The sequence below is a fragment of the Electrophorus electricus genome, chromosome 6 (assembly GCF_041902795.1).
Source record: "Electrophorus electricus isolate QZ-2024a chromosome 6, ASM4190279v1, whole genome shotgun sequence".
NCBI classification, from domain to species: domain Eukaryota; kingdom Metazoa; phylum Chordata; class Actinopteri; order Gymnotiformes; family Gymnotidae; genus Electrophorus; species Electrophorus electricus.
Window position 1 is genome coordinate 8,575,200 of NC_137502.1, and position 27,116 is coordinate 8,602,315.

Here is a 27,116-nt window from a genome sequence, read left to right on the forward strand (position 1 = left end):
CCTGTCTATTCATCTCTCCACCCTGCAGGCTGTTTTGCTCAAAAAAGCAAACTGGACCTGACTCTTGTGTGCCTGAGCTTTGTTCAGTCACATCGTGAGCCAAACCACTGAGCCTCTGACTCAGTACACCTAGGAATTTTATTTGTTGCCATTTATTTCCTTTTTTTGGTGCTTGTTTTCTTTTGTTTTGTTTTGTTTTTTTTGTCCCAAGCACAAATGTGACAACTATGGAATGTTCCTGGTGCTTTCTGCCTAGTGTAAGAATGTCTTTGGTGCCTCGGTTGAGCTCTTTCCAATGCCTGAGCCCTGAGCTAAAACTGCACACTATTGACTTCTTATCACGCAGTGCTCTCCGCGCCTGCAGCGGTAATGAGCTTTGCCTTGTGTTAGGCACAGAGGTACATCCAGTTCAGCTTACTCACAGACAAACGCTAAACAATCTCAATTGCTCGTTTGTTCCGTGGCCCTCTAAACATCCATGATGAAAAATGTAGTCTTGAACAAAAAGAAAACACAAAGACAGAACACCCAGAGGCATTTTAATCAATATGAAAATACCTTTACTACTGTGACAATGTATGGTCTCTACTCAGCTTCCTGTGAATGTAAAAGAAGAAACCATTAGATTCTAACAAACAGCATCAGAATCCTAGCGAAATAGTCTTAGACATTTCTTTTATTCTTCTCCTTTTCAAAAATAAAAACAAAATAAACAAAAATGCAAGGTCAAATCAGACTGCAAGAAACACATAAAACAAAGTTTACAATATTACACAATATTACACATTGACCCAGACCTTTTCTTTCTGGCTGAAGCACCGTGTACACAGAAGAAGAAGATTCATTAGTAAGTCTCATTTCGAGAGAGATTTCTGCTGTAGGATAAACTGCCTGCAGGGCAAATTCTGCTTCTACAATGAGAAGCATGAAGCAAAACATTTTGGGGAGGGATAAAAAAAATCACAGAAAATCTAAAGCATTCACAGTGAAGCATGATGGGCATTTTGGCACTGGGCAGTATTATTAGTGTTGATATGAGTATGGTTGTTGCTAAGGTACCTTCATTATCTTACATATGGCAGAGAGGATTTTCAGGTCAACTATAGCTGTAAAGATAAATATGCTGATACACAGTCAAGTTGACAGATAAATAGGACACCAAGAATCTTGGTTTCATGAATAGTACAAATTGTAGGAAGTTTAAGGGGACTGTTAAGGGGCCCATACTGTAATTGTGAGAGGGTATGTCACACTTGGGGTGATGGAGCAACAAGAAAACTGACAGTCTTAACTCATACTTCAAAAAGAACACAGTTAAAAGAATGACTTATTTATCTTCACACGAGGTGCATCTTGAAGCATTAGAGAGGAAAACAATTTCCCCCTCAACTCAGCCTTGATTATGGCACTATTGCAGTTTTTAGCATCAGTGTGGTTGTGTTCGGGTTGTGTCCCAAAGATTTCTCTATGTTTATGATATAATTACTTTTGCACCTCTAAAATATATACATATAATAATCATTTCCAATATATTATGCCTTGAGATTGATTAAATCTGGCACATATGAAATAATCAGTATGGGTATTACATGAAAGGTTTACTTTAAGGTATTAGACTTACATGAAGATGACTTATTAAAATGTGTGGTAATTACCCATGACATTACCAGTGGCATTCTGATTCATTTTTCATACATGAAGCCATTTCCCTAAAAGAGAATTAAAGCATTCAAATTCACATGACAGCAGTTCAATGAGATGGTCATAACTGGACATAACTGCTTTTAGGTGTCACTGTAATAAGGGCAGCAAACAGGATGAATGCATACACACAGTAGTTATGATGAAGGGCAGATAAACATAACTCTCGTAATCATGGGCCAGCTGCTTTGTGAAGAGGTGCAGGCTTTTATAAATTTTGGTTGCAAGTGTTGTCCTGGGAACTGTTAGCATGGCGACTGATGTTTTCTAAGATGTGCTCTTCTTCTGCGTTGGGCACCCTTCTGCTTTTGCTATATCACTGAGCAGAGTCCAGTCTGGAGACAACATGGAAGAAACATTAAACCCACACCAAGCACAATTCCTGAACACATATACATAAAGATCAACAGACTGTTCATCTGGCCTCCTAATTACTGCAGTAGTTATGGCATTTAGCTGATGCTTTTATGCAAAGCAACTTACAATTGTGACTGAGTACAACTTGAGCAACTGAGGGTTAAGGGCCTTGCTCAGGGGCCCAACAGTGGTAACTTGGCAGTGGTGGGGCTTGAACCAACAACCTTCCAATTACAAGTCAAGTACATTAACCATTGAACTACCACTGTCCACTGTTGTTATACTTTGTACCTCTGAGACAAATGAAAAATGCTTCAAGTATATGCTGCTGTGGATGTATCTATTGATGTATCTTTTGATGGGGGTCCATTCCCTAGTACGAGGCCTCTAATACAGGTGACCAGTAGTCACATTTATTTACAGGTCAGTTAATAGAGAGTTCTAAATTCAAGATCGCTCTGTGTATGTGTTTGTGTGATTGGTATGTGTGTGATGTACATGAATTAATGTTCAGTACCTGTGCAGTGCCTCTTTATATTTCATCCTCCAAGTCAGAGTTGTGATGATGTATCTGCAGTTAAGAGAAATTGCACCCCTTTATTACAGTGGTTAACAATGCTCCAACATACAGCTATAAAATGTTCACTGGCATTACGGAGAGCTCACTGTGGACAAGTCAGAGCTTCTAGCTTCAAATTAATGAGATGTGAGTCAATGTTTTCATGCTCATTTCAGCGGGCTGGTGAAAGGAGCTGCTGATTTCCCAGCAGCACTACCTAATGGGTGGGAATGGAATCACGCTGAGATGACAGAGAGAGCCCAGTCAGCTCTCGCTGAGATGCCCTTCTCTAACATATGGGCTCTCACTAAGAGAGAGGAGACTCTCATCCGTTATGGAACAATGCAACCTCACAGGAAAACAACAGCTTGTGGAAAGCACTGTTAGGCAGGAAAAGTGAGAAACAGGGTCCAATAGGAAGCAGTTCAATCAAAGCACTGAACCAAGCAAGCATTCTTTTCTAGAGGTGGTAAAATGCCCCATTTCCTTAACTGGAAGCGCACAACAAGCTTAAAAAACAATGCAGTGGAACCAGACCTACTGGACAAACTAAACAAATTGTTCTCCATCATGTATATGTCAGAATATAAGTCAGGCTAGAAATGTGAGAGAGAGAGTATGAGTGAGGATCAAACTGGTCATGGTGTTTCTCCCCTGAGTTTTTAGACCCTGAATGTAGATACAGCTGATATAGCTGTAACTGTACTGTATGCGAGTCTGCTAGGATGTGCATATGTTGGTTTCTTACATGCTCCTATCAGAGTGTGTTTTATTTGTCTGTTAACATTTTTCAGTTATTTTTCTGTCTTAAATTTCAGGGATATCACGCTTTTATGGAGGAATCACTGGGAATTCTTTATCAGTTTCTAGTGACAGCTATTTGTCTGCAGTCCTTCCGCTGTTTAGAACATGTTTATAATATGTAGAATAAGTTTAGAATATTTTCTGGTCCCAGCTTGTGTTTCAGATTCCTCCACAGCCATAATCCAGCCTCAGGGATGCAGTGAGGCTTGTGTAAAGGTGGGAGCCTGTGATGTGAGGGTGTCAGCTGTTGGGCTAGCTCTGCAGTGTTCTCTACCCACTATGCAGCCTGGCAGTGGGAGGGGGAGCCCCTGGCCCAACCAGAGCCACTCTGCAGCAGAGGAACCGAAGCCTTGCTGTTGTGTGTGGGATATAGGGAAGGGGCTAAAGAGTACTTAATGTGTCACTGTCAACTGTCACCAGGTAGAGGACAGTCTCCAAGGTAATTACATATAATTGTGGTTTCTGGAGGATAATAGTTGTCTATATATATATAATAAAAGAAGAAGATTCCAGATAAGTAATTGCAGTATACTGTGGTAAAAGATGTTGAGATATTCACAAGGTTTCCAAAGACATAGGACATTTTAGACCGAAATATCCTGCTTCTCTAGAAACCATTGTGTACTTCACTGCAATTTTTAATATATCTCTCTCTGTGTCTATATGTGTGTGTGTGTGTGTGTGTGTGTGTGTGTGTGTGTGTGTGTGTGTGTACACATATATAAGATGCAGAGAACCTAACAGCAACCGTGCTGCCTCTCTCTAAAGTGTTTCGCATACAGCTTTGTTTTTTATCGTAACCCTCTTTTCACTGCCATTAAGTGCCTTGACTGTGCTGTGTGCATTTGCTGGAAGTTGCTTGCTTAAGGATTGCTGTAAGGTGGATGCACTCTGAGAATGAAAGTGGAAAATATGGCCCAGCTCAGTGTAATTTTATGCTGCAGTGAGCAAATCTCTCTCATAATAAAGCTGTGATGTGCCAAAGTAATGGCAGCATGATTAGATGCGTTTGCTCTGTGTGGTTTGTGCTCTTTCAGACGACATGTGTGAGATGGAGGTAGGGATGAAGTATGAGTTTATAAATGTTTCTGCAAAATTTTTTTGTGTGTGTGTGTGTGTGCTTGTGGCGCCATGCTTTGGTTGTTTTATGTGGAGAATTGGGCAAAGTTTGTAGGAGCAGTTGTGTGCTTGTCTCTGGGAACCAGGCATAGTTTTACATTTAAAGCATTCGAGAGGCACTTATCAGCTGTCAGACTGATTTGCCATGCAGCAGCATTCTGTATTGTGCTTATCTCTTTTCTGCCATATTCACACAGTCTGCACAATGACACAGTTTGAAAAGACGTACAACCCCATACAAACAACATGCACACACACACACACACACACACACACACACACACACACACACACACACACACACACACATACAAACAGTCTCCTTTATAAGTCCCTAGACTTTATAGAAGGATGGAGGCTGCACTGATTAGTGGTTGGTTATCTACATAGAGACAGAACACAGGACATGCCTGTTACAGTGGCCTGCAGAATGGACTAGACTGGCAAGCAGGTGAGGTTTATCATTAGCTTGATGAGTTTTAAAACACAGTGAGTGTGTTGAGTCTCACTGCTTACCATATGCGGATCATCATCGCTGGCCTCCCCCAGCTCGGGGCTGTCTCTCCGGGCTCGGCAGTGAGGATTCGGGCTTCTCGGGGAGCCCTCTCGACTGCTGGCTGATGGGTGGTATGGTGAGCCCCCCAAACTTCCGCCCTCAGAAAAGGGTGAACCTGTGGCACACAAATTTAATGTTATATTTTAATATTATGGCTGAATGTAGATACATTATATCTGTGTATGTTATACATTATATCTATTTTAGCATAACATAAAAGACTACATTTGTTCATGTGATCATAGGAGCAAGATAGCAGTCACTGAAGTAAACATTAAAACCAGCAAACAGTCTTCTGTAAGGTTTCATAAAGAACCTATATATCACACTAAACATTCGATTTTACCTCTGTTAGAGTCATCAAAACTTGTGGATGATATTTAATCCATAGAGATTTGGAGTGTGTTTTGTGTAATTTAGCGTAAATTGACAGAGAAAGCTATTTGCTTTGAAGCTCTGTCAACTCACTCATATTTCTGTCCCAGACACATTGATTACACTATTGGCAGAGCTGTAATTAAAGAAGCAATGAATTGGTATTGAAAAAGACGAAGTAAAACGAGAGTGCCTTGAACAAACTGAGACTGGGGGAAAAAGTTATGGTTATAAATTTACCCTGAGGGATCAATAAAGACCCCTCTTTATTTATATATTAAATGAACATGAACACATCATAATACACAGTCCAATCAATATATCAACCATCTTTATTTGCAAACAATCACTTGTGTCTACCCAGTAGAATCATCCCTGCTGGTTTTAGATCAGTGATTCAGTCAACAAATCACAATCAGTTTGTGTAAATGGATTTTAAAAAACATTTGAGTTTTAAAGGAGGGTGACAAGGATCGTCCATAATCTAAAGGCCTATGTACAAGCTTGAAATCCACAAAAGCAAAGCAGAAGATGGAGTCAATTACCACTAGGGGGCAACATAAGCCCAACTGATACAGTTCTTACCACAAACAAAGCAAATTTGATTATCGTAGTCCTTATCTAATCGCTCATGACTAAATTGTGAAACAAACAACCAAAAAAATAATAAAATCCGAGACAGACAGGAGGTCCCTCTTGCATCCTGAGGTGCCTGACCTGTGTGCTCCTGCCTTTGTCTGTCCATCCTGTCCAGACTGTCCAACAGTCCATCAATCTGAACCTTTATCAGTGTCAACTCTCGCTTTATAGTCTGCAGCTCTTCCATTTTCACTGTAGAGATGAAGAGAGAGAGAGAGAGAGAGAGAGAGAGAGAGAGAGAGAGAGAGAGAGAGAGCTCAAAGTGATCCGTTATACAATAGGTTAAAATAAAAGTAAACAGAGACCATAAAAACAACTCTGAAAATGGCTCCTCTTAAGAAATATTGACTGGATGGAGATCATGCAGTCGCTGGCCTTTCACCTATACACTTAGAATAACTGCGCATTCAAACCATTCCATAGCTATGAAAAGTCTCTTTGGCTTCCTTTCCCATTCCCACACATTCTGGGTTATCATTAGTCAGTGTGGCTACCCCCCATCTCATCCATACAGTGACCTTTAACATCCTGTAGTGAGCAGGCTCATCTCCACACGGTCACCTCAGCACCCAGCCTGCCTGCCACAGAGCACGGCAGTATGGGGTTCGGAGCAACAGCAACAACAACAATAACAATAACAACAAGAGGGACAAAGTGATAGATTCAGTGTGATAGACCAAAGAGAAACAAATGGAAATAAAATCTAGAACTGCCCGTAGGCAGTGAAAATTAGAGACGGCGCAAGAAAAAGATAAGTGAGGAGACAGAGTGTGAGAGAGGGAATGAAGTCATGGGGTAATGGATTGAAAAAGCCAATCTTCTGACCATGGAGTTTTGAGACTCTGAGGTACTATTAACATGTTCTAAACACTTTCGTATTCGTTCTGCTCTGTTAATTTGGTGTAATAGCATGGTCTGATATGGCAGTTTCTATTACAGAAGGAGAGGCTACAGAGAAGAGGCTTTTAATGAAGAGCCATCTGGAGTCTCTGCCCTCCTGAGCCTAGAAGATTACTCAACCAAATTCAAACATACTTAACAGTAAGCACACACATACACACTATTAAAGATATACTGCATACTTACACAGACAAGGCACTTACACTGTGGTCCACCATGCTAACAAAGGTCTGGGTTAGACCTTGTGTTTGTGCAAGTGTGATCGTGTGTGTGTGTATGTGTGTGTGTGTTCCCATACATTTGGCTCTTCTGGACGAGTGGGGACGGGAGCTCCTGGAGGAAGACCGCTCTCGGCTGTGTCTCTGCCGGGAGGAAGACGTGCGGGGTCTCTTGGCCAGGCCAGAGCTGCGTGCCAGCGGGGGCATTGCTGAGGGCACCCGCTGGTAGTCATACACCCTGAGGAGCAGAGCACCCATCACCATCAGCTCACACCAAAACATCATCCATGCACACATGAGCACACGCTCACGTTCAAAAGGAGAGCATCAGCACCTCAGGACACTCTTTCCAGGGAAAGTTGGGATGCGGCCCAGCAGACCTAAGTGGCACTCACTGGCCATTTATCCAGCAAGCAACTGCCAGTGAGTGACCTAAGTAATGGATCCATTTCGTGTGTGCATAGCGTAATATGTGTGCATGCCATTAGTGCATTTCAACATCGGGATATGAGCGGTTTTCATTTCAGTAGCGAGGAGCAGAGAGATCCAGGAGGAGAGACTTTCGACAGGGGTGGGAGCTGTGGGGAGGCATTTTTAGAGGAGAATGCCAATGTTCCCGGCACCTCAAATAAACATCCAGTCATTTCCCAAATGAAGGCATTGCTATATTTATGCTATGCTTTTGTAGTTATAATGTATACCACATTCTTCTTTTCCTCCACCAGCCTACTTTTGGATCTTGTTTTCTTTCTTCTCGCTCATGTCTCTTGAGGCATTCTTTCCTCCTTAGAGAGGTAAGCTGCCTCTTATCTCACACAAGATCAAATTGGTACTGTCAGAGCAAGTCAAAAGCTCCGTGGCGAGGCACTGCAGAAGCTGATGGAAGAGTTCGGGAGCATGTGTCACCCAGGATACCGATAGCCACCATGATAAATCAGAGGAGGAATGAAAAGGAAAAATGAGAGTGGAAGAAGGAAGAAGGGGGGGGGGGGGTCTACTCAGGGTACATTCACCTCCTGAGACCCAGACTGTTATTCTGTAATTCTTCATTTTTCCGTGCTCTTTTTACTGTAAGTGTCTGATGATTAAGGAAACTAAGCAATGACTTTCAACAGAAAGTAGTTGGTAATGTAGGTAATATGTCTTCGTCTAATTTTGTTCAGATTAGAAAATCATAATTTATGTGGACACAAAGTACAGAATACATTACAAAATACTATCAGACACCATTAGTTATTATTACTAAAAATTTACCCACATCTTCTCTTTCTGTATAGACAGGTTCCCCAGACAAGAGGTTTGATGAAAACGCTTGTGTACCTGTGATACAAAGGTAAGCTGGCTATATCCGAGCATCTACTGCAGTCATTGATACTCACAATACATGGTACCCTCAAAACAGTTTTGCAGTTGTGGGTTCCTACTATATGCTCCCTAATGATTTGTTTTCTGACTTGTGAGAGGCAGTGCTAATATTTGCATACAGTTAAAAACTGGTAATGATCGGCAAAGTTATAACAGGAGGGTTGTTTTTTTTGTTTTTTTTGCTGTTATCTTAAGGACTGGGTGCTACATACAGGGTGACCAAGCTGTATCTTATTTTTGAGTGACAGCCGAAATAGTGTGCTGATTATGAGTGTACAGAGGAGACAGGATTAAGACAAGAGAAAGCCTTTAAGCCCCTAATCCAGAACTAAGCAGATAAGACTAGAGTAAACAATTACATAGATACTTCTTTGGCAGCCATCACTTAGAAAGCTGAGAGTTCGTTTGCAAATTGTTTGGCGTTTATTTAGTTGTCCTGTGTCAACCTTTGAAGTCTTTACACTGCTGGCTTTAAAATATTACCCCCTGCGCTTGGTTGAAAGCAGACTGCTAGAGGCTTGGTTTTTATTAAACAAGCATGGAAATGACAGGAGTTAATTGGTGTGGGGAGACAGCAGCCATGTTGTTTTGTGATTTTGGCGTAGGCGCTGTATAATTGCAGCCAATGCCACTCAAACCTTGTTGGGTTTTGATAAGTTGGAAAGGGAAAAGCCTTCTTTCTCTAAAATAAAATCTAAATCTGTGCTCTGACTCCCTCACACACAGAAAGCTCTCCAAATGAGCAGCTTATGGTGGGGAAGGAGTGAAGCCTAAGCCTGGACAGGGACATGAATACATTGTGAAATAAACCCGCAGGCCACCATGACAGCAGTGTGGTAACACCTCTCTGGCTGTGCTGTATAGAGAGAGGGGCTTTAGATTCTTACACTCTCTTTATGTACGGAAGTCCTTTAGTGGAGTTGTATTATGTAAAGAACAGCAGGCCCGCAGTTGAAAAGAAAGGCATCCCAGCTGAGACAATGGGAGTGTGCTTCTCTGTCTCTCTGTGTGTGTGTGTGTGTGTGCGTGTGCGCGTGCGTGCATGCTTCCGCATATTTGCATATGTACAATAACGTCATACAGGACTCAGACTCTTCCTACTGCAGCCAGGGCCACTTTCCTCCCCTCTCTCAAATACACACTCCCTGACACACCCATGCATACAACTGTTGCAGCCACCAAAGAAATCGGGGAAGCATGTGGATAAATCAGATGGCCTATCAAAGGCAGCGCAAATGGAAAACAATCGGAAGGTTTTGGGGGGGGTTTTTTTCCTCCCTTCTCTCCCTCCTGTGAGAGCAGCGAGTGGGCACAGCTCCCTGAGTGATGGAGAGACGTAAGAGGAAAACAAGATGAATGAGGAGGACACCGGTGGTGGTAAAGCAGGGCTTTGTGTGTGTGTGAGGGGAGAGAGACCGAAAGAGAAAGAGGGGGAGAGAGAGACACACAGAAAGGGGAGCAGTGAGGCGCTTATCACCCATCAGCCGGTAGCAGCTGAATGAGCTCTTCGTGCTGAGCAGGCCTCCAGAGCGACGGACTCGTTTTTCATACTGTCAGCCCCACCAGCACCTCCCACTCTCGGCCTCCCTCCGTTTCTCACTTTCTCTCTTCACACATTTTCATTCTGCTACTGTTTATCTCGTCTTTCTTCTTCCTTTTTCCTCCGTGGCCATCCCTCTGTTCACTTCTATTAGTGCAAAACCAGGATGGCCCGCAAGCGTCTGTGTTTGTAAGTATGCACCTGTGGAAATGGAGTAAAATCATCAGAATATTATTAATGGCAGCAATCGCAGTGTAGTAGCAGTGCCAGTCGTAGCCAGTTTTAGCCAGAGATATAATATGGGTGCAAATGAAATAGCTTAACACTTTCAGTTAAAGAATCAAACATATTATTGGAGCTCTGAAACACACACACACACACAAACCCACTATGCCTCATTATCATTGTGACAAAAATAGTCTAATGACTACTGAATCTCTTTCTTACACATGAACTTAATGTATGCATGAATTGTAGTATTTTAATAGTAAACAGTAAAATTACTATAGTCACTAGCATTATACTTCAAAATCTACCATATGACCAAAATAAACCATATGACAATGTAACAAACCTACTGAAATTCCAGTCATATACAAGTCAGACATTTTACTGATCCAACACATTGTGTGTGTGTGTGTGTGTGTGTGTGTGTGTGTGTGTGTGTGTGTGTGTGTGTGTGTGTGTGTGTGTGTGTGTGAGAGACTCCCACTTTTTTTCCCAATCTCATCCTTACATTTCTAAAGCAGTCAGCCTCCAAGTAGCCTGAATTTGGCTCATGAGTATTCAAACTTTCAAACAGTGCAGTATTTATGTCTGTCACAGGAAGGCATGCATAGGCCTATTGTTGTTCATGTTCATGATCAAACACCTAACACAAGACACTCCCATTCTGAAAAGGGCAGAGTCAAATCAGGACACAGGGCAGTCCTGATGATGGTTCCGGCAGAGGACAGCTGAGATACACCTGTTCCGGCTGTTTATTCAGGACTGCCACAAGCCTGGTTTAGACTCCTTAGTACTCCTGGAATGCTAGGGCTATGACAAGCTCTGTTCTCTTCTCTACTTTTCTCACTTCACTCAGGGCCTCAAAGTAAAATATCAAACAATTTCAACAAAATCCAACCCCAGAAAGTCTTTTCTGGTTCTGATGTCATGGATACTGAAAGATACATTTAAATAAAACCAGTAAGAAGTGTACATATTTACAAAATCTCAAAGCTTGGGCTGATGTTTTCATTGGGTCAAAACCTAAAAGTAACTTAAGACATTTTTTTTTTAATGTTTGTTAATGTGTTAGAACACTTAATGTAGAAGTCTACTGTTCTGCTAAGTTTTCAAATCAAGAACCTCAGTGCTATTACTGTAAATGCACTGAGTGGCAGTCAATTTGTGGTTTCATGATTTTTCACATGCTGGCAAAGCAGCTGCTCTCCAGGTAGTCATGTTTGTTTGTGTCTGAGCCTGCATTTCCCTGCAAGTCAAATGTAAATTTGCTGACTTTCCGGTTTATGAATGACCTGTGTCTCCTTCACATTGCACAAGGGAGGCTGTTAGCTCCCAGAGCAATTATGAGTATGAATGAACAACACACACGTGTACGTACACACACACACACACACACACACACATACACATACACATACACATACACATACACATACACATACACACACACACACACACACATACATACACACACACACACACACACACACACATACATACACACACACATACACACACACACACACATACAAATACACACACATACACACATACAAATACACACGCACACACACACACACATACACATACACATACACACACACACACACACACATACATACACACACACACACACACACACACACACACACACATACACACACACACACAAACACAAACACACACATACATACACATACACACACACACCAGATCCATTTGGTCCTATACAACAACTACGCAAGTTGTGTAGGGCCCCGCCTCCCCATCATGTCAAAGCGGGTGTTACTTTTGACAAGTAGAAAGAAGACCTAAGCTTCTGGTCACAAAGAGAGAGACAAAAAACATGACATTGAATTGCAGGAACAACCATCAGATAAACTTGTGTCCTCTTGTCTCCAAGTTTGATTATTAACAGTAATGTTGATTTCCTATCTTGCAAAATACATTTAAAAACAGAAAAATGTTGCATTCCTTATTGAATCAATATTTTCATACACATCGTTTCATACATTTAGCCTACTATAGGTCATCACAGGGATGAGAATAATATAATAGTGTATAAAACCAAAGCAGGTTCATAAAAACAAGCGGAGACACTCAAAAACAGTTGAATGAGGTAGAGAATAACATCAACTTTGTTGTTCTAGTTACTGATACTCACAATTATTAGAACATCTTCCAATGAAAGTCTGCCATTTAAACAAACAGGGCAAGTTCTGAATGGGAGACAGGATACCAGGTCAAGCTGTACAATTTGTTGTAGAGCTTTTTAGGTTGCCTATGGTGGACTGGCTAGAAACCACATGGAGCAAATTATTGTTCTTTAATTATCATAGCTTTTGTTGAGAACACCACTGTAAATCTATAAAAACAGAAAAATGGTTTTAAAAGCAGCAATATTTTTAAAATGTAGTGGATGGGGTGGACAGGGAAGACGTGATAGTGTGTCCGTTATTCGCACACACTGAAGGTTGCAACCCTACAGGCTCTGTCTTGCTTGTTTGCTAGCCACCTCCAGGACATCTCTTTACATGTGATAAATGCCATTGGTGTTTAAATGCAGTTAAAATGCAGTTTGTAAAAGTCACATGTAAGCATATGTTCTAATGCATTCAAATGCACGTGCACAAAACTCGCACCTTAGCATAATTATGTTTTGCTTCTCCTCCCAGAGGAAAAGTAAATATGCATTTGAATTGCACTTTTGCATATTGTCATATTTTGATGTTCACACAGACCCAAAACCACGCAGAGCACACAAAGTCATTTATCACACTCCATCCAGTGTTTAGGACTCACACCATTCACTATGTGATGATCAGCTACTCTCACAGTTCTACCCATCTTCATATGGGGACACAGCAGAGCTGTACACAATGAATTCAGCCTTTGCACAAGCCTTCTAAATGTCAGCTGATGTGGAAACACAAGACTTTTAAACAGGAGAATCCTATATAAATTGAGGTCATGTTAGCTCGTAGTGAAGATTTATGTGATTAAGTCTGATTAGTATAGGGTTTTATTTTTCTAGTAAAAGAAATTTTGATTTCAAGGAGGTGCACATACTGATGAATCCTTAATAAGTGTTGACTAGTGTTGATGCTGTATAAACTGAACTTACTGTTTGCAAATATATTGCATCATATATGTAGTTTCAAGTTTAAGTTGACTTATAATCATCCATGCAAGAAACAACTACTGATAGTGATTTGACAAATTATTCAGATCATCTATTTATTGAGCAAAACCTCTTTTATGTATTGCTAGTGGGCCCACAAGTCTCGTCTAAGAGGTGTGGTTGGAGGAAGACGCCACACCCCATGGAGCAGTGCGGGTTTAAATGTCCCTCTAAAGGGCTCATTGGCTGCAGTTAGGGGATGGGTAGAAACATCATGTCCTTCTAGCCCGAAACGCTCCAATTCCTGCTGTGAATCGCTTGCCCACTGCCCCGTTTTATTTCATCATTTCACTTTATTTCATCATTGCATGCATCTTTAAACGTGACCCTCTTACAGGCAGCTCCTTTAAAGTTAGACGATAAGGCACAGGACAACAGTTCACTGTACTCCGCGTCATCCAGAACACCCACGCAGCTAACTGTGCTCTTGTTAACGGACATGCAGGCAGGCTGGTAGAGGCAGGCTCCAGGGAGTTGAAGAGGTCTAGGAGTGCTCTGACAGGACAGCAGAGCCACGGTGAGACAGACTGGGTGATTTTGAGCTGCTTGTCCTCTCAAGCAGATGCCACTCAGAATGAAAGCCAAGGCCAAAAGCACAAGACAGCATTGACATTACCTGTCATAGAGATCCTCCTGATAGCAGTCGTAGTCCACTTCATACTCCGATCTGCTAAGGGAGGGGGAGAGAGGGACAGAAGAAGAATGAGGGGAAAGGACAATGGATCTGTCCCTTTGTCCAGCACACATACACAGAGAACACTGTCCATCCTTACTGTCCATCTTTACACCAGACAGGGACATCTCCCAACACAAGCTCTCCATTTCTTTTACTGCTTTCTGTCTCTGTCTCTCTGTCTGTCTCTCTTTCTCACACACACACACACACACACACACACACACACACACACACACACACACACACACACACACGAGGGTACTAATCCTTGGAATTTGTAATAAAGATTAGTTTTCAAATATTTCTACTAGTTCTGTAAAGTAGCGTATAAAAGCGAGCAGTGCGGGTCAGCAGGCAAGAAATGTAAGAAATCAGTATAATATTATCCCCCTAAATTAACATTTAAGTGCATCCACGATGGGCTAAAGTAGCACCTCGTGTTAAAGAGATGAATGCACACATCTTATAGGTGAGACCATGGCACACCAAATAAAACCCAAAAATGTCAAAATGTCAATCTAATAGTGAACAGGCACGACTCAAACTTCACAAATAATTCAAACTTTACACTGATTAGAATGATCAGTGCAGCAGCAAAGTTTCCATTCTAAAACATTTATTAGGAGCACTGTTCATAGTTTGCTAAGTTTGGCAGTTATATTTATTCTGTGTCCTCTTTGACTTTTCATGGTATTACTTCCACCAAGTGGCTGTGAATGCAGAGTAATAGCAGGACAATGTGCATTTTGTCTGTACGGAATTATGGCCACTTCAAACAAGGTTATTGTACTACATTTAACAAGGTTAAAGCAGAATTATAATTTTCAGTAGAGGACAGGTTTACTGCAAGGCTCAAAATATTTTGGCTTACTCATGCAAAAAATGACAGTCCTCCAAATAAATATTATCATTGTGGCCTGAAATTTTAAATGTCATTATTCATAAAACAGAAGTAAATCATGCAATATATTTGAACCTTTTGTCAATCAATGCTAGAGAAAGGCATTAGAATTATTACATACTTAAGATATGTAATAGCCTACATATGAACACCGTTTCTAAAACTACAAGATAAATTAACAAAATGTTTTAGACTTTTTAGAAATTGTGTGTTCATAAGAATTCAGCATTGCATAATGCAAAGGCTCAGGTCAGATTGCTCCAATATTGGAAAATCCTTGATAATCTTCTAATGCTATTTACTTTGTAGGCAAGTTAGTTAGTTTAGCTAATGAAAATGACAGCAACCACAAGCACCAGTCAATGGTAAATTTGGGAGATAACATGCACAAACACATGCACTTATAAAGCATTGGACACCTCTGTGCTTCACAGAGGTATACACATTAATATACACAGAGGCATACATATTAGTATGCACAGTATACACGTGTACACATTTCAAATGAAGTATCTCACCTTTTTTTTTTATTATAGCAGCTAAATTAATTGAGTGTCATGTGGGGTAGATTGTTATGTAAATTGTGACATTGTGCGCGTATATTAAGGTGCAGAATTTAGTTAGTTCATCTTCTTTGAAAAGGTAATTAATCTTAGCTCAGCACATTTAACTATACTGTAGTAAAGAGAATATCAGAATATTACAAATCTCCAGAAAGAATATGTACACACACACACACAGACACAGACAGACACACACACACACACACACACACACACACACACACACACACACGAAAACACTACACCACTGTAGTTCTTTGTAAGCTCTTGGAGATTCTCCAAGTTTAATCTTCCATTTACTGTTAGCTAAGTGATGTGTCGATAAACATGTCAGATATTGCAACCTGCTGCTGTTACGCAGAAGTAAAACACATGCACATTCACTTCAATACTTTCCTTCACTCTTTTGAAGAAAGACTACTCTCCAGATACCTGCAGGCAGAAGGCTACAAATAATCACTAATAATTGTCACAGTTTATGCTCCATACAGGCTTGCCAAATGCAGTTTACGATCATGCCCCAGCTCTGGATGATGAATGACACAGTCCTCCAGTTTTCTGAATAGATCTTTAATCTGAGTTGCCCACCAGTCGGTTTGGAGCAGGAGAAGTCAACTCCTACTGCTCTGAATCACTGCTCCTACTTCTGCTGAGTTTTCATCGTCATGGAAGACTGAAACTTACTGAGTCCTCACTGAAACTCACTGAGATTCACTGTCTGAATGAGCACAACACGCCAGCACAAAACTATGGATACAACTACTCAAGGTCACTATTACAAGTGTGCAAAAACTCAAAAAACGATAACATAAGAGCAGTGATGCATACCAAATTCCAATAATGCTTTTGACTGATGCTATATTTGTCATTTGTGAGCAGCAGAGGCATGATAGGATGGTAAATGTCCAAATGCACAGTACAGAACACCACCATGGCAGTCAAGCAGACAGTTTTTTATATGAGATGAGGACAAACCTCTCTCTCTACGTACACTACACTACATCATCCTGCTAATTTATTTAAACCATGGGGGGTAGAGCAGAGAGGAGTAGCAGCAACTTTAGCCAAATACCCTCTGATAATATTTTCCCCATTTATTTGGAATTGGGGAATTCTGACTTCTCCATTGTCTCATTCTCCGTGTGAATTATGACTGAAAAAACCCGAACATTAGAAATGTTCCATGCATTCCAATATAATCCAAGATAAAGTACAAAGAGTACTTAAATTGATTTTCAGTGAGATTGTGTGTGCTGCCAAAGTGGTAGTCATGGCATGTAACCCAAGGACAGTCTTAAAGTGGTGCCATCTAACCATTCCAGGATGGTTTCAGCTCAGGGGAGGACAGTGGTGATTTTCTCCTGTTTTTGACCCATAAGCGCTATTAGAAATGATAGGGTTTTCAGTTGCTGCAAATTGGTATAGTTCCGCTCAGGGAAGACCTGCCAGGAGCACTCAGATTCACTTGCTGGAGTGGGTCCTGCAATTCTTCTGCATTTACTAAAATTGCAGCAAAAAAGAGAAAAAAAAAAAAAAAAAACACTCACTGCCAAGGGAAACTGGAGAAGGTAGAAGTGTGTAATTGTGCATGCGTTATTATATGTGATGTGTGCTTGGGTAACACTGCTGGCACATGTGAGAGAGCTGGGGCAATGGGCCGGACAGACTGGCATGACAGCAGCAGCCTATTTAAATTCTAATTACCTCCAGCGCAGACGGCCCCGTGTCAGAGGCGGAAAGAGCCACACTCCTCCTTCCACCCACTACCATCACCACCACCACCTCCCCTCCATCACCTCCCCCTAGAGCAGGCTGGGTGTGGGCCAAGAGTGAGACAAACAGACAGCGGGGTCGCTAAAGGCTAATTAATTTCTTTTCATAATTTCTTATGCAGCAGGGCAATCCATTAGATATGGCTGGTTATAAATCATTCTTGTTCCACAATGCAGGCGTGTGGCAGTCGCGCGCGCGCGTGCGTGTGTGTGTGTGTGTGTGTGTGTGTGTGTGTGTGTGTGTGTGTGTGTGTGTGTGTGTGTGTGTGTGCGCGCGCGCTTTTGGGGAGGGAGCCACTCTGAGTTATAAGCGATTATGCGAGTACATTTGTGCTTTTGGCCCAATACATGTCTTACTGTCATGCCCACCCATGTCTCACAGCCAGAAAACGCATGTGCACTGCTGGGGTGAACTCAAGACCCAAGAGCTTTTCATAGCCATTTTCGCTGTGTGTCTTCAGTTCACCAGCAGTAGAGGATAATGACTCCTCCTGTAGCATCACTCTGTCCTTAACAGTACACGCCCTTCATAAGTGCATTTTCATTTCATGCAAGTATGTACTCCAAATGTGCTATAATTACACACACACACACACACACACACACACACACACACACACACACACAGAGAGTCACACACACTCACACACACACTCACACCTGCTGCAGCACTTCCTGTGAGGGGACACCAGACATAAAGTGAGGTGAGTGTGTGTGGCCACTAGCAGATGACAGCTATTCATTGCGGCTATTGTCTGAGAGCACTTTCAACTCTCCAAATCAAAGCTGAACAGGGCAATTCCTCTTTTACTTGCTCCCCCGGCTTTCTGTTCCCTCGCTCTCATGTGTCTGTCCCTGTCATTCAGTCCGCCCCTCTCACATGCTCTGGTGCTCACCAGATCACTTTCCTTCCATCTTGCACTCTTTCATTTTTGCTCTGAGGGTCCATTTCTCACAGCAGCAGAGCAAAGAAGCAGGAGGGCAGTCAGAGTAGTTGTTAGTAGAGCCATTAGACTAAGCTCTCAGGCATCACGCACATGCACACGCGCACGCACACACACACACACACACACACACACACACTTACATGGGGGGTGGGGGTGGGTAGGGATTTATTACAGGGGATATAATAAGTGTCTGATTGAGATTAAATATATATAGTATTTTAGCATTCATATAAGCATAAATGTTGCTCACATAGGAACAACACTGTGTATGTATGTGGTACCTTGGCACATATGCATTTGTTCAGCCCAGCTAGTCTGTAATGTACCCACCCACCCACCTACACACACACACACACACACACAGACACAGACACACACACAGACACACACACACACCCCTCTCTTTGACCATTCAAACCCTTGGTGTTCAAAGAAGTTATTTCTAGGCATGTTTCTGGGGGGAGGCTGATTTATTCTGAGATAGTGTACACACTCAGAAATGCCCCCACTGTAATAAATCATTTGGGACTACACAGTGCCTAATGGCCTGCAAACTTGATTTCCTGCCACTTCAGCTGTTCTCCAAACCAACCTAGTCAGATTAGTGCTGAATTACGAGAGTCATGGTGACTCACACACAGGAAAAGAGACAAAGGTTTGTGTGTACAAGAACTAGTGATGTGTGAGTGTATGTGTGTGTACAAGAATGTGAGGTGTGTGGAGGGATTTATACTACTGCTCACCCCACACCTTTTCCTCCGAGGTAACAGAGCATTACCCGTTGAGTGTGCAGGAAACGTACGGAGCGTTTTTGCTTATTTGCTACCTTAAATGCGGCCACGCTGGCTTCCGGCATCAATCCACCTGTCCCAGTGACGCCCTGCAGTCTGGGCCAGAATGGGGTCTGCCTCAGCTCCACACGCCCAGCAGGACGCAGGAGGTTAAATGCTGCCTAGCCCCAGCACCTTTCATATTACAATGCTATTAGTGAAAAGTGCTGAGAGCCTCTCAACTGCTAAATGCCTGCCTTAGGCAAGCTGCTCTCAGAGCCTGAGGTATAATCATGCCATGACCCCCTGTGAGAATTTAGCACACACTTAATGTTTACGCTAGCACGGCAGTTTGTAAAGGTGTCTAGACTGCTGCGTGCTGTAGCTGTGGTAGGTTTTTTCTACAGTTTGTACTATTTTTTTTATTTTTTTTTAATTGGAGTAGTTTTATACTACTGGCTGTTAAAAGGCTTATTATCTTTTTACCTCTTAAATTTTGTCTTAGTTCTAGTCAGTCCATCATCATCTGTGTGGCAATCTATTACCACACAATATCTACAACCCTTGGAATGCGAGAGCTAAAATACACTTTCTCCATAGAATATGAAGCCAATGATTTCTTGTTATGGAGCTGCACTCTGTGTAACATGCCAGGGAGATCAAGTTCACAACTCAGCTCACTAGAACCACTACACCTTCTCAAAGCTTCAGGTCCAGAATCAGTTGTGAAATGCAGTTTTCTCAGTAGATGCAGTACTCAGTCATCAGAACCCGACAACATTTCTCCTACTTCTTCTGTCTTCGCTCCACAAATTGCCACATTATGTTTCTGTGCCAACATCTGTGTGGACAACATGAGTGTAAGGATGGGCATAGATGAGGTTGGAAGTAATAAGAGCTCCGAGTTTGGTGGGAGCTTTGAGCAATGGTGATCCACTCTGGGTGTGCTCTCTCTAGACACAGGCACAAATAGACTTCGGCGGGATTATCAGGGCAGATGAAACTAGTTTTTACTGACTAATCTCTTCTAAACTCACTGAGTAATCCAATTATACTAGCAGCAGAAGCTAAGGCAGCTGTCCCCCAAGGTGCCCAGGCTACAGGCAGTTGAATCTGAGAGATCTGGAGAAAGTCAAGGATAAGAGTACAGGGCTATAGGCAAATGGATCCTACATAGATCAAATGCTCTCAAGTCAAAATCTCACACTGAATGTTCGCATGTCAAAACCTCAGGTTTCCTGTATTGCAAAATTTATAGCACATCGATTCTACCTGACACTAACAGTCATGCAGTGAAGGAACCTGAATAACAATAAATAGCATGGGAGGGCCTAGTAGCTATTGTACATCAGTATGCACTTACTGACTTTGAACTGGGGTGGGGAGGGGAGTGGAGTGGAGGCAGGCAGGCTGGCTGCATGACCCTGCTATTGTGTGCAGTGAGCTGATAAGTCCCCTCTCAGCCATCGACCCCCAGGACTAGGGCCTGTGTAGGCCAAGCAGTAACACTCTACCACCTGCCAGGGCAGAAAAGCAGACAGGCTTTACTGGCCATAAACACACATACTGCTGCTTCTCTGTCAGCACAGCTGTTAAAACACAAAACACACATGCCACGATCACCCAGAAGTGCACAGTTTCTTTTACCCCCTTTTATTTATTGATGTTTTTTCCCAAGTATGGAATCGATAGGAGCATATGTATCCACATGGAAGCTCTTTATAACAGGGTTTCTGATTGAGATAGCACTGTAGTTCCAATTCCTCTGATATCACCCTTTCAGATCAATTTCCCTATTTGCCTTTATCTCCCTACTGCTATACATCAAACAGAGCAGAAATACCATAGTAATGAAGCTAGCGACTGAGAAAACAAAACACTGAATCACAGAAACAAGGGAGTGAGTGTCATCAAAAACAGAAGCACAGAAACTCAGTTCCAAGTCCAGTTTCACAAAATAAAACACTGTAGATCCACAGAAGCTGCTAGAGAAAAAAAAAAAGAGAGAGAAAAAAAAAAAAAAAAAAAAAGATGCCCTGAGATTACCTTTCCAAACCTATACTACACCCTAGGTGTGAGGAATAGAAACACTGCATTCTGGAAAGCTGAAAGATTCGAGGTGAACAGAATGTGACATAGCAGAGGAGAATACATAAAAGCGTCCTTGTTTGTATGCTGAATCTGTGTGTGGGGGGGGGGGGGGGGGGGATGGAGCTGTAACTAATAATGCCATGATGAATCTAAACCATTTCATTATTGTGCAGGTCAGAAGACATAACAGAGAGAGGGAGAGACGAGAGCCAGAGCTTTAAAGGTGCTAAGAGACTTTTATGGAGACAAAAGAGTCCATCAATATGCAGCGGCTAGTTCAGGCTCCGTGGTCATCGCTGGCCGTTTGCTTGTGTCCTATTGATCTGTGTCATTACACAAAGGGGGGTGCCTCATTGATTAATGTCCTCAACCACGCTAAAGCTATTACACGCTCAACCACTCTAAGTACCCACATACACACATCAGCTAATTATCGTCCAGTGGCTTTGCGCTCAGCCACACACACACACACACACACACACACACACACACACACACACACACACACACACACTCAAAGAAACACAGGTTCCCAGCAGTTGGGCTCTGAGGCATGAAAGGACATAGAAAATGATTGTTCTGAAAACACATGTTCTACTGCAAACACACAAACAGATGGCTAAAGCCCCTGACTGACAGGGGATTTGTAAGCGGGTTATACTGTATGCACATCACAGTGTCCAACGCTTGATGCTTCGTACACACTGGCTCATGATTTACTGAAGGTGACAAGAGGCAGCGGTATCGATCTAAACACCCACTGATCTGGAGTGAACAAACTCTAGCATGCCTCAGGAGAAGAGCACAAGTTGCAATCTCTTTATCAGTTGTTCTCAGTCTGGTTTAGCCTCTGCCTCCATCATCATCCAGGATGAAAAAGTGTTTTGCTCTAAACCAGTGGCCGAAGAAGTACAGCAGTGATCATAACCATTTATTTACATTTGACAGGTTTCTGTCACACAGGATATACAGTTGATCATCAACCGCTCTCCAACACCCTTATACATAGCCTCCACAAGGCAATTTAGAGGATGAATGGATATTGTTTGTGTGGCTGGAACACTATTGAGTTAGATTAGTATCAGTTTATTGCACTATATTGACCATGATATGGCACTTTGGGTTAGGGTGGGTCTGTTATTGCAGGGGGAGTTAACCTGAAGATCACCCAAGGGGCTCTGGGAACTGCACTTGGATTGCCACTAGCACAGAAGAAGACATTCAAATAAACGGGCATCGTGTAATGGCAATCGATAGTTTTTTCAGTTAAGCAGATCAATACAGAGATGTAGTAGCATCTGTGTCTGTGACGCATAACCTATGCTACATTTCATACTGAACGTGCCAATAACTAACAAAGTGATGTACTCATCTAACTGGCTGTGTTCAGTCAACGTACCAGATGAAAAGCTATTTGTGGTGTGAGTGGAAGTCGCCACTGCTTGCGACATGTATGATTCAGTGCCTCAGCAAAAGTCAGAACAGAAGGGCTGGGCAGAATTAGTTCTAAATGTGCGAGTCTATTTCCTCTGCATTTTACTTTTATGCAACAGACCTGCTTTTAGTTTTATTATGTGTGTGCAATTAATAATCGCAAAATGGACAAACACTGCAGAAGTAGACAGTAGCCACATTAGTCCTGTGGCTATAAAGCTAATCTATGAATATGAAGTTAAGGGTACTCAACAACTGAGAGAAGAAGAAAAAAAAAAAAAAGATTTGTGCGGAAAGAAAACATCACATTAGCAACATTACATTAGCAACTGTTTTAAAGAATTAAAGAAAACCTTATACGACCTGGTTTATATGAACTAGGGGAATATCTTTTAGGCTCAGAAGGTCTCTGCAAATCGGTCTTTTCTACCTCTCCTGAAAATGGCCCTAATGAAAAGGAGTTAAAGTGTTCCACAGCGATAAGAAGCAAGCTGCTGAGAGCTCCTGTATCATCACAACACTACTGCACAGTCAGCCCAAAATGCATGCTGGGAAAAATAGCACATCAGAGGTGAAAAGGGAAAAGTAACACAACATACTATAACTGATTGGATGTGGTGTAGTCAAGAGTGACTGGGTGGTGAGTTCATGATAACACTACACCCAACAACACGCACGCACGCACGCGCACGCACGCACAAGAAAACTTTTGGATGAGTGAAGTCACCATGTTAAATTGTGCCCTTTGGAGGAGCGATCCGTGGCTGAGCTGGAATGAGGGATGACTCAGACTCTCCTGCAGCTGTTACAGGGTGTGGCCCCCTGTGGCATCCCATCGCATGGACAGTAGGCCTCACACGGTCCGCCATGGCAACAGTCACCTGACTGACCCCTAACATTTGCTTAACCAAGCCATTTCAAATGACAAACACATGACAATCATGAAACAAATTAAAACAAAACAAAACAAACAAACAAACAAGCCAAAAAAAATAAATAAATGACAGCTACAACATGGCAGTAGTACTGCTCAAGACCTTCATGATTATGGAAACTTAGCTTGTAAATTTCACATGTAAATGTGATTTGCTCATGAGTATGCAGTGTTCACTCGTGCTAAAGCCAGACGATGACCTTTGTGGTGGTTAAAGTGGACAGACTGACAAAGAGCTCCATAAAAGCATGCGAGAGCCTCCCTACGGAGAGATTAATGGAGCCGTATGGGGAGATCTCAGGGGTGATAACAGCCCGGCACCCACACTGCATACTAAATCTACAGGACAACCAGTATAACTCCATATACCAGTTTGCTATGACCTTGAGAATGCTTTTGTAGTACTGATGTGGATATTAGGAAGATGTAAAGCTGTAACTATCTTAGCCTCAAAGCTTTAAAGATGTATTTTCAAAGCTCTGAAGACATAAAACTCTATACATATTGCACTGTAAATATGAGAAGCCATTTTTGAAAACTACCTTATACACAAACTCATGGCCCTATCTCAAAGAGTACAGGACTGTCATGTGACTAACCTTGCTGTGTAAGAACTCAAGACATAATCTAGCTTTTAAATCAAGTCCAGGTTACATGGACATACAGGTGCGCATGGAGATTAAAGCACTAAAGTAGTATTACTGTAATTAAACTGTTTCATGCTGGCCAGATGTGGATAATGTTTGTACATTCAGGGAAGAATGCCTGTCAGCTAATCTGATTATTTGATAGATGAGTAAATCTCACAGTTAAAATATGCACGGGCAATTTAAGGTCAAAAGCAAAATAAAATGTATGCCATCCTCTGTCCTCACCAAAACACAACACAAGCAACATTCCTAAACACAGAATATAGTCATGACATGTCGGTTGCTTTTTAAAGCAGATTCTAGCGTTAACAGATTCTAGCATATGAAGTTCTAGCATGCATGGGTTCTACTGTGGGAAGGTTCTAGCACAGAGAGGCTTCAAGATTAATGTTCCCATGAAGGCTGGAGAATGTTTGAAGTGGGATGAGCTTGTGTAAAATGCATCACTAGAGACCATCTGTAGCATACGTGCACAGGAAACTGCCAGGAACATCCTTCAACTGACTTTGAGGGGAAAGTTTTCTCTAAACTTTGTTTACTCATAGACATTGTTTTTGGTATACCTGGAAGACCAACCATGAGGTTCCAAGCAAGCTATATGGGTAACACGCCCAGAATTTAGGCAAGCATTTACAGCCTGCATTAGATTGTAATTTCCTAGAACTTATGGTGTAACTTCCCTATATGAATCAGTACATATAAAATACCTAACTGGTACTTAAATGTAAGAAAAATTTATCATCATCTTACTCGTATATAAACGACTTCCAGTGAAACGTTGCCCATAGTTGGTAAATCTCCAGAACGACATCCCTTGACTCGTGCATCTTCAGTAAATTGAACGCAAGTTAATACCAGCTTGCCCTGCTTTGTTCAGCAATCATTGATCCCCCCGCCCCCGCCCCGCCCCCTTTGAACGGGAGCCCACTTACCTCATGGATTCTGTGTAATTAATGAAGAAAATGTTTTTATAAATCCATACACACCTTAAAATTGTGTAAAGATATAAATGTGTATTTTATTACATTATAAATGTGTATTTGATCACATTACATTACTGTATGAATTTTGTCATCGGATGAAGTGAAGACTTTCATAGCTGAGCATTTGAGAGACGCCAGTTTTCCTTCCACCCCATCCTGCCTGTTATGATCTGCTGCAGTGCTGGACCAACATGCCTGCCAGGAGGCAGTTCCAAAAGCATAAAACAAATCTAGACGTGTTATTATTCAAAATCATACAAAGTAGGGGACATATGCACAATAAATCCCATGAATGTGGATGAAGCTTGTCTGCCAAACTTGTATTAAAATGACTCTCACAACTGCCATGACCGAAGGGCAAAAATATAAACAGTCCTAAGTTGCACTGTAAGTTTCAGGAAATTACACGGTAAATGTTGGAAAGTTACGCTCACCTTGTCTTGTTGTCTATACCCACATTTACGTAAAGGTAATTACACTCTAAAATGCGGGCTACATTATAAACTGCTACCGAAATTTGTAATGGTATTTGGAAATGATGGATACTAAATACCGCCATGATACAGGATACGTCTAAGATTATAATAGCTGTAATTTGCTTCACTGCGCTCATCTCCAACCCTGGGCCGTGTCCTACACGCTCTGCTGGACTGTTTGTGGCAAACCGTCATCTTTGATTCCCAACAACTTCCTCATCCCGGCCCATTCCCTCTGCGTTGTCTCTGCTTTCCTCCCTTTCTCTCCAACATACCGTTCGCATACTTCAGAGCCACACATTAAAGGGGAGCGCTGTCATGGAGTCCAGATCTACACACCTGTTCCTCTGTTCCCGTGTGGTCTATACTGTTTTACCTCCACCCTAGTGGGCTACCGGCTGTCCATCATCGCTTGCACCTGACTCATTAGCTAGCCAATCGGTGTCTGTGTAGCATTCCTTTTCCCTTTGTGTTGTTGCAGTCTTTCTTGTGTTTACACACATTTCCTAGCTTGGTTTCACTAGTCCTGTGATGGTTTGTTTTTAGCCTGTGCTCTGGTTAAGATTACGGATTGCCCGCAAGTGCCTTGTCAGACTTTGTTTTGAACAGTTCTGCCTGTACTGACTCATGGAAAAGCCATGACAATGCTACCTGCATCCTGTCACCTACATAAGTCCTACATAACACACCTTTTAAACCTGTGCCATTTTTTATTAGTTCTGATCGAATATATGATCGAAAAAGTGGAATGCAATTTAGATGAGGTGCAATCCATACAGAAAGAGAAGAGAGGTGGGGCACAATGAAGGGGAGAAAACAGCTGTAATGCAGAGACAGAAGAAGAGAGTAGAAAAACATGATAACGTCTGAGGAAATTACACATTGCAGAGAAACACAAATTCCACTTGGTTTTATCGGTCCTATCAAAAATGGAAATGCTAGGTTTTACATGGCTTGCTGGATGCTTCATATAAAGCTCAAATTACTTATGCAAAGGCAATCACTCACGCACCCACATGATAAGAAATGCTCCAACAGCTGCTGCGAGAGCGTTCTCTCTCGGTAGGGTGCAGGGGAAGTTCGCTGGTCTGCATGTGGGTGTATTTCAGCTTCATTCAACACTCATGCGTGATTGGGCTTCAGGGCAGAGGTGATGGATATGAACACACTGCAACTGTGACATCTCACTGTAAATCATCACCATGCACACAAAGGGACCACACCATAATTATGTGTTATTAGGTTGGCTCTAATGGTGAATGTTTTAGTAGTGTCTGTAAACATGTCTACGCTCATATATATTGTACAATACATTACATATGCATGTGCACTCATACATATAAACGCACACATACACACAGTGTTGCTACTTCAGTT

General features: G+C 42.0%; 1 protein-coding gene across 7 annotated transcripts in view; it reads right to left on the reverse strand.

Moving 5' to 3' along the window:
• Positions 1-522: 522 nt before the first annotated feature.
• The window catches only part of LOC113570858 (heterogeneous nuclear ribonucleoprotein C-like), a 39,990-nt gene continuing 13,396 nt past the window's right edge, over positions 523-27,116 (reverse strand). The window contains exons 2-9 of one of the 7 annotated variants that reach the window (XM_081715440.1): positions 20,535-20,688; positions 14,159-14,212; positions 10,194-10,334; positions 7,309-7,466; positions 6,189-6,302; positions 5,057-5,211; positions 2,576-2,629; positions 523-2,036 (exon numbers count right to left, since the gene is read on the reverse strand). In XM_081715440.1, coding sequence (XP_081571566.1) covers positions 2,591-2,629; positions 5,057-5,211; positions 6,189-6,302; positions 7,309-7,466; positions 10,194-10,334; positions 14,159-14,212; positions 20,535-20,638 — 765 coding nt within the window. In that variant the 5' untranslated portion in view covers positions 20,639-20,688 and the 3' untranslated portion in view covers positions 523-2,036; positions 2,576-2,590. Of the gene's footprint in view, positions 2,037-2,575; positions 2,630-5,056; positions 5,212-6,188; positions 6,303-7,308; positions 7,467-10,193; positions 10,335-14,158; positions 14,213-20,534; positions 20,689-27,116 lie in introns of those variants that run through there. The other 6 variants (XM_081715438.1, XM_081715439.1, XM_081715442.1 and 3 more) reach the window with 6 other exon arrangements.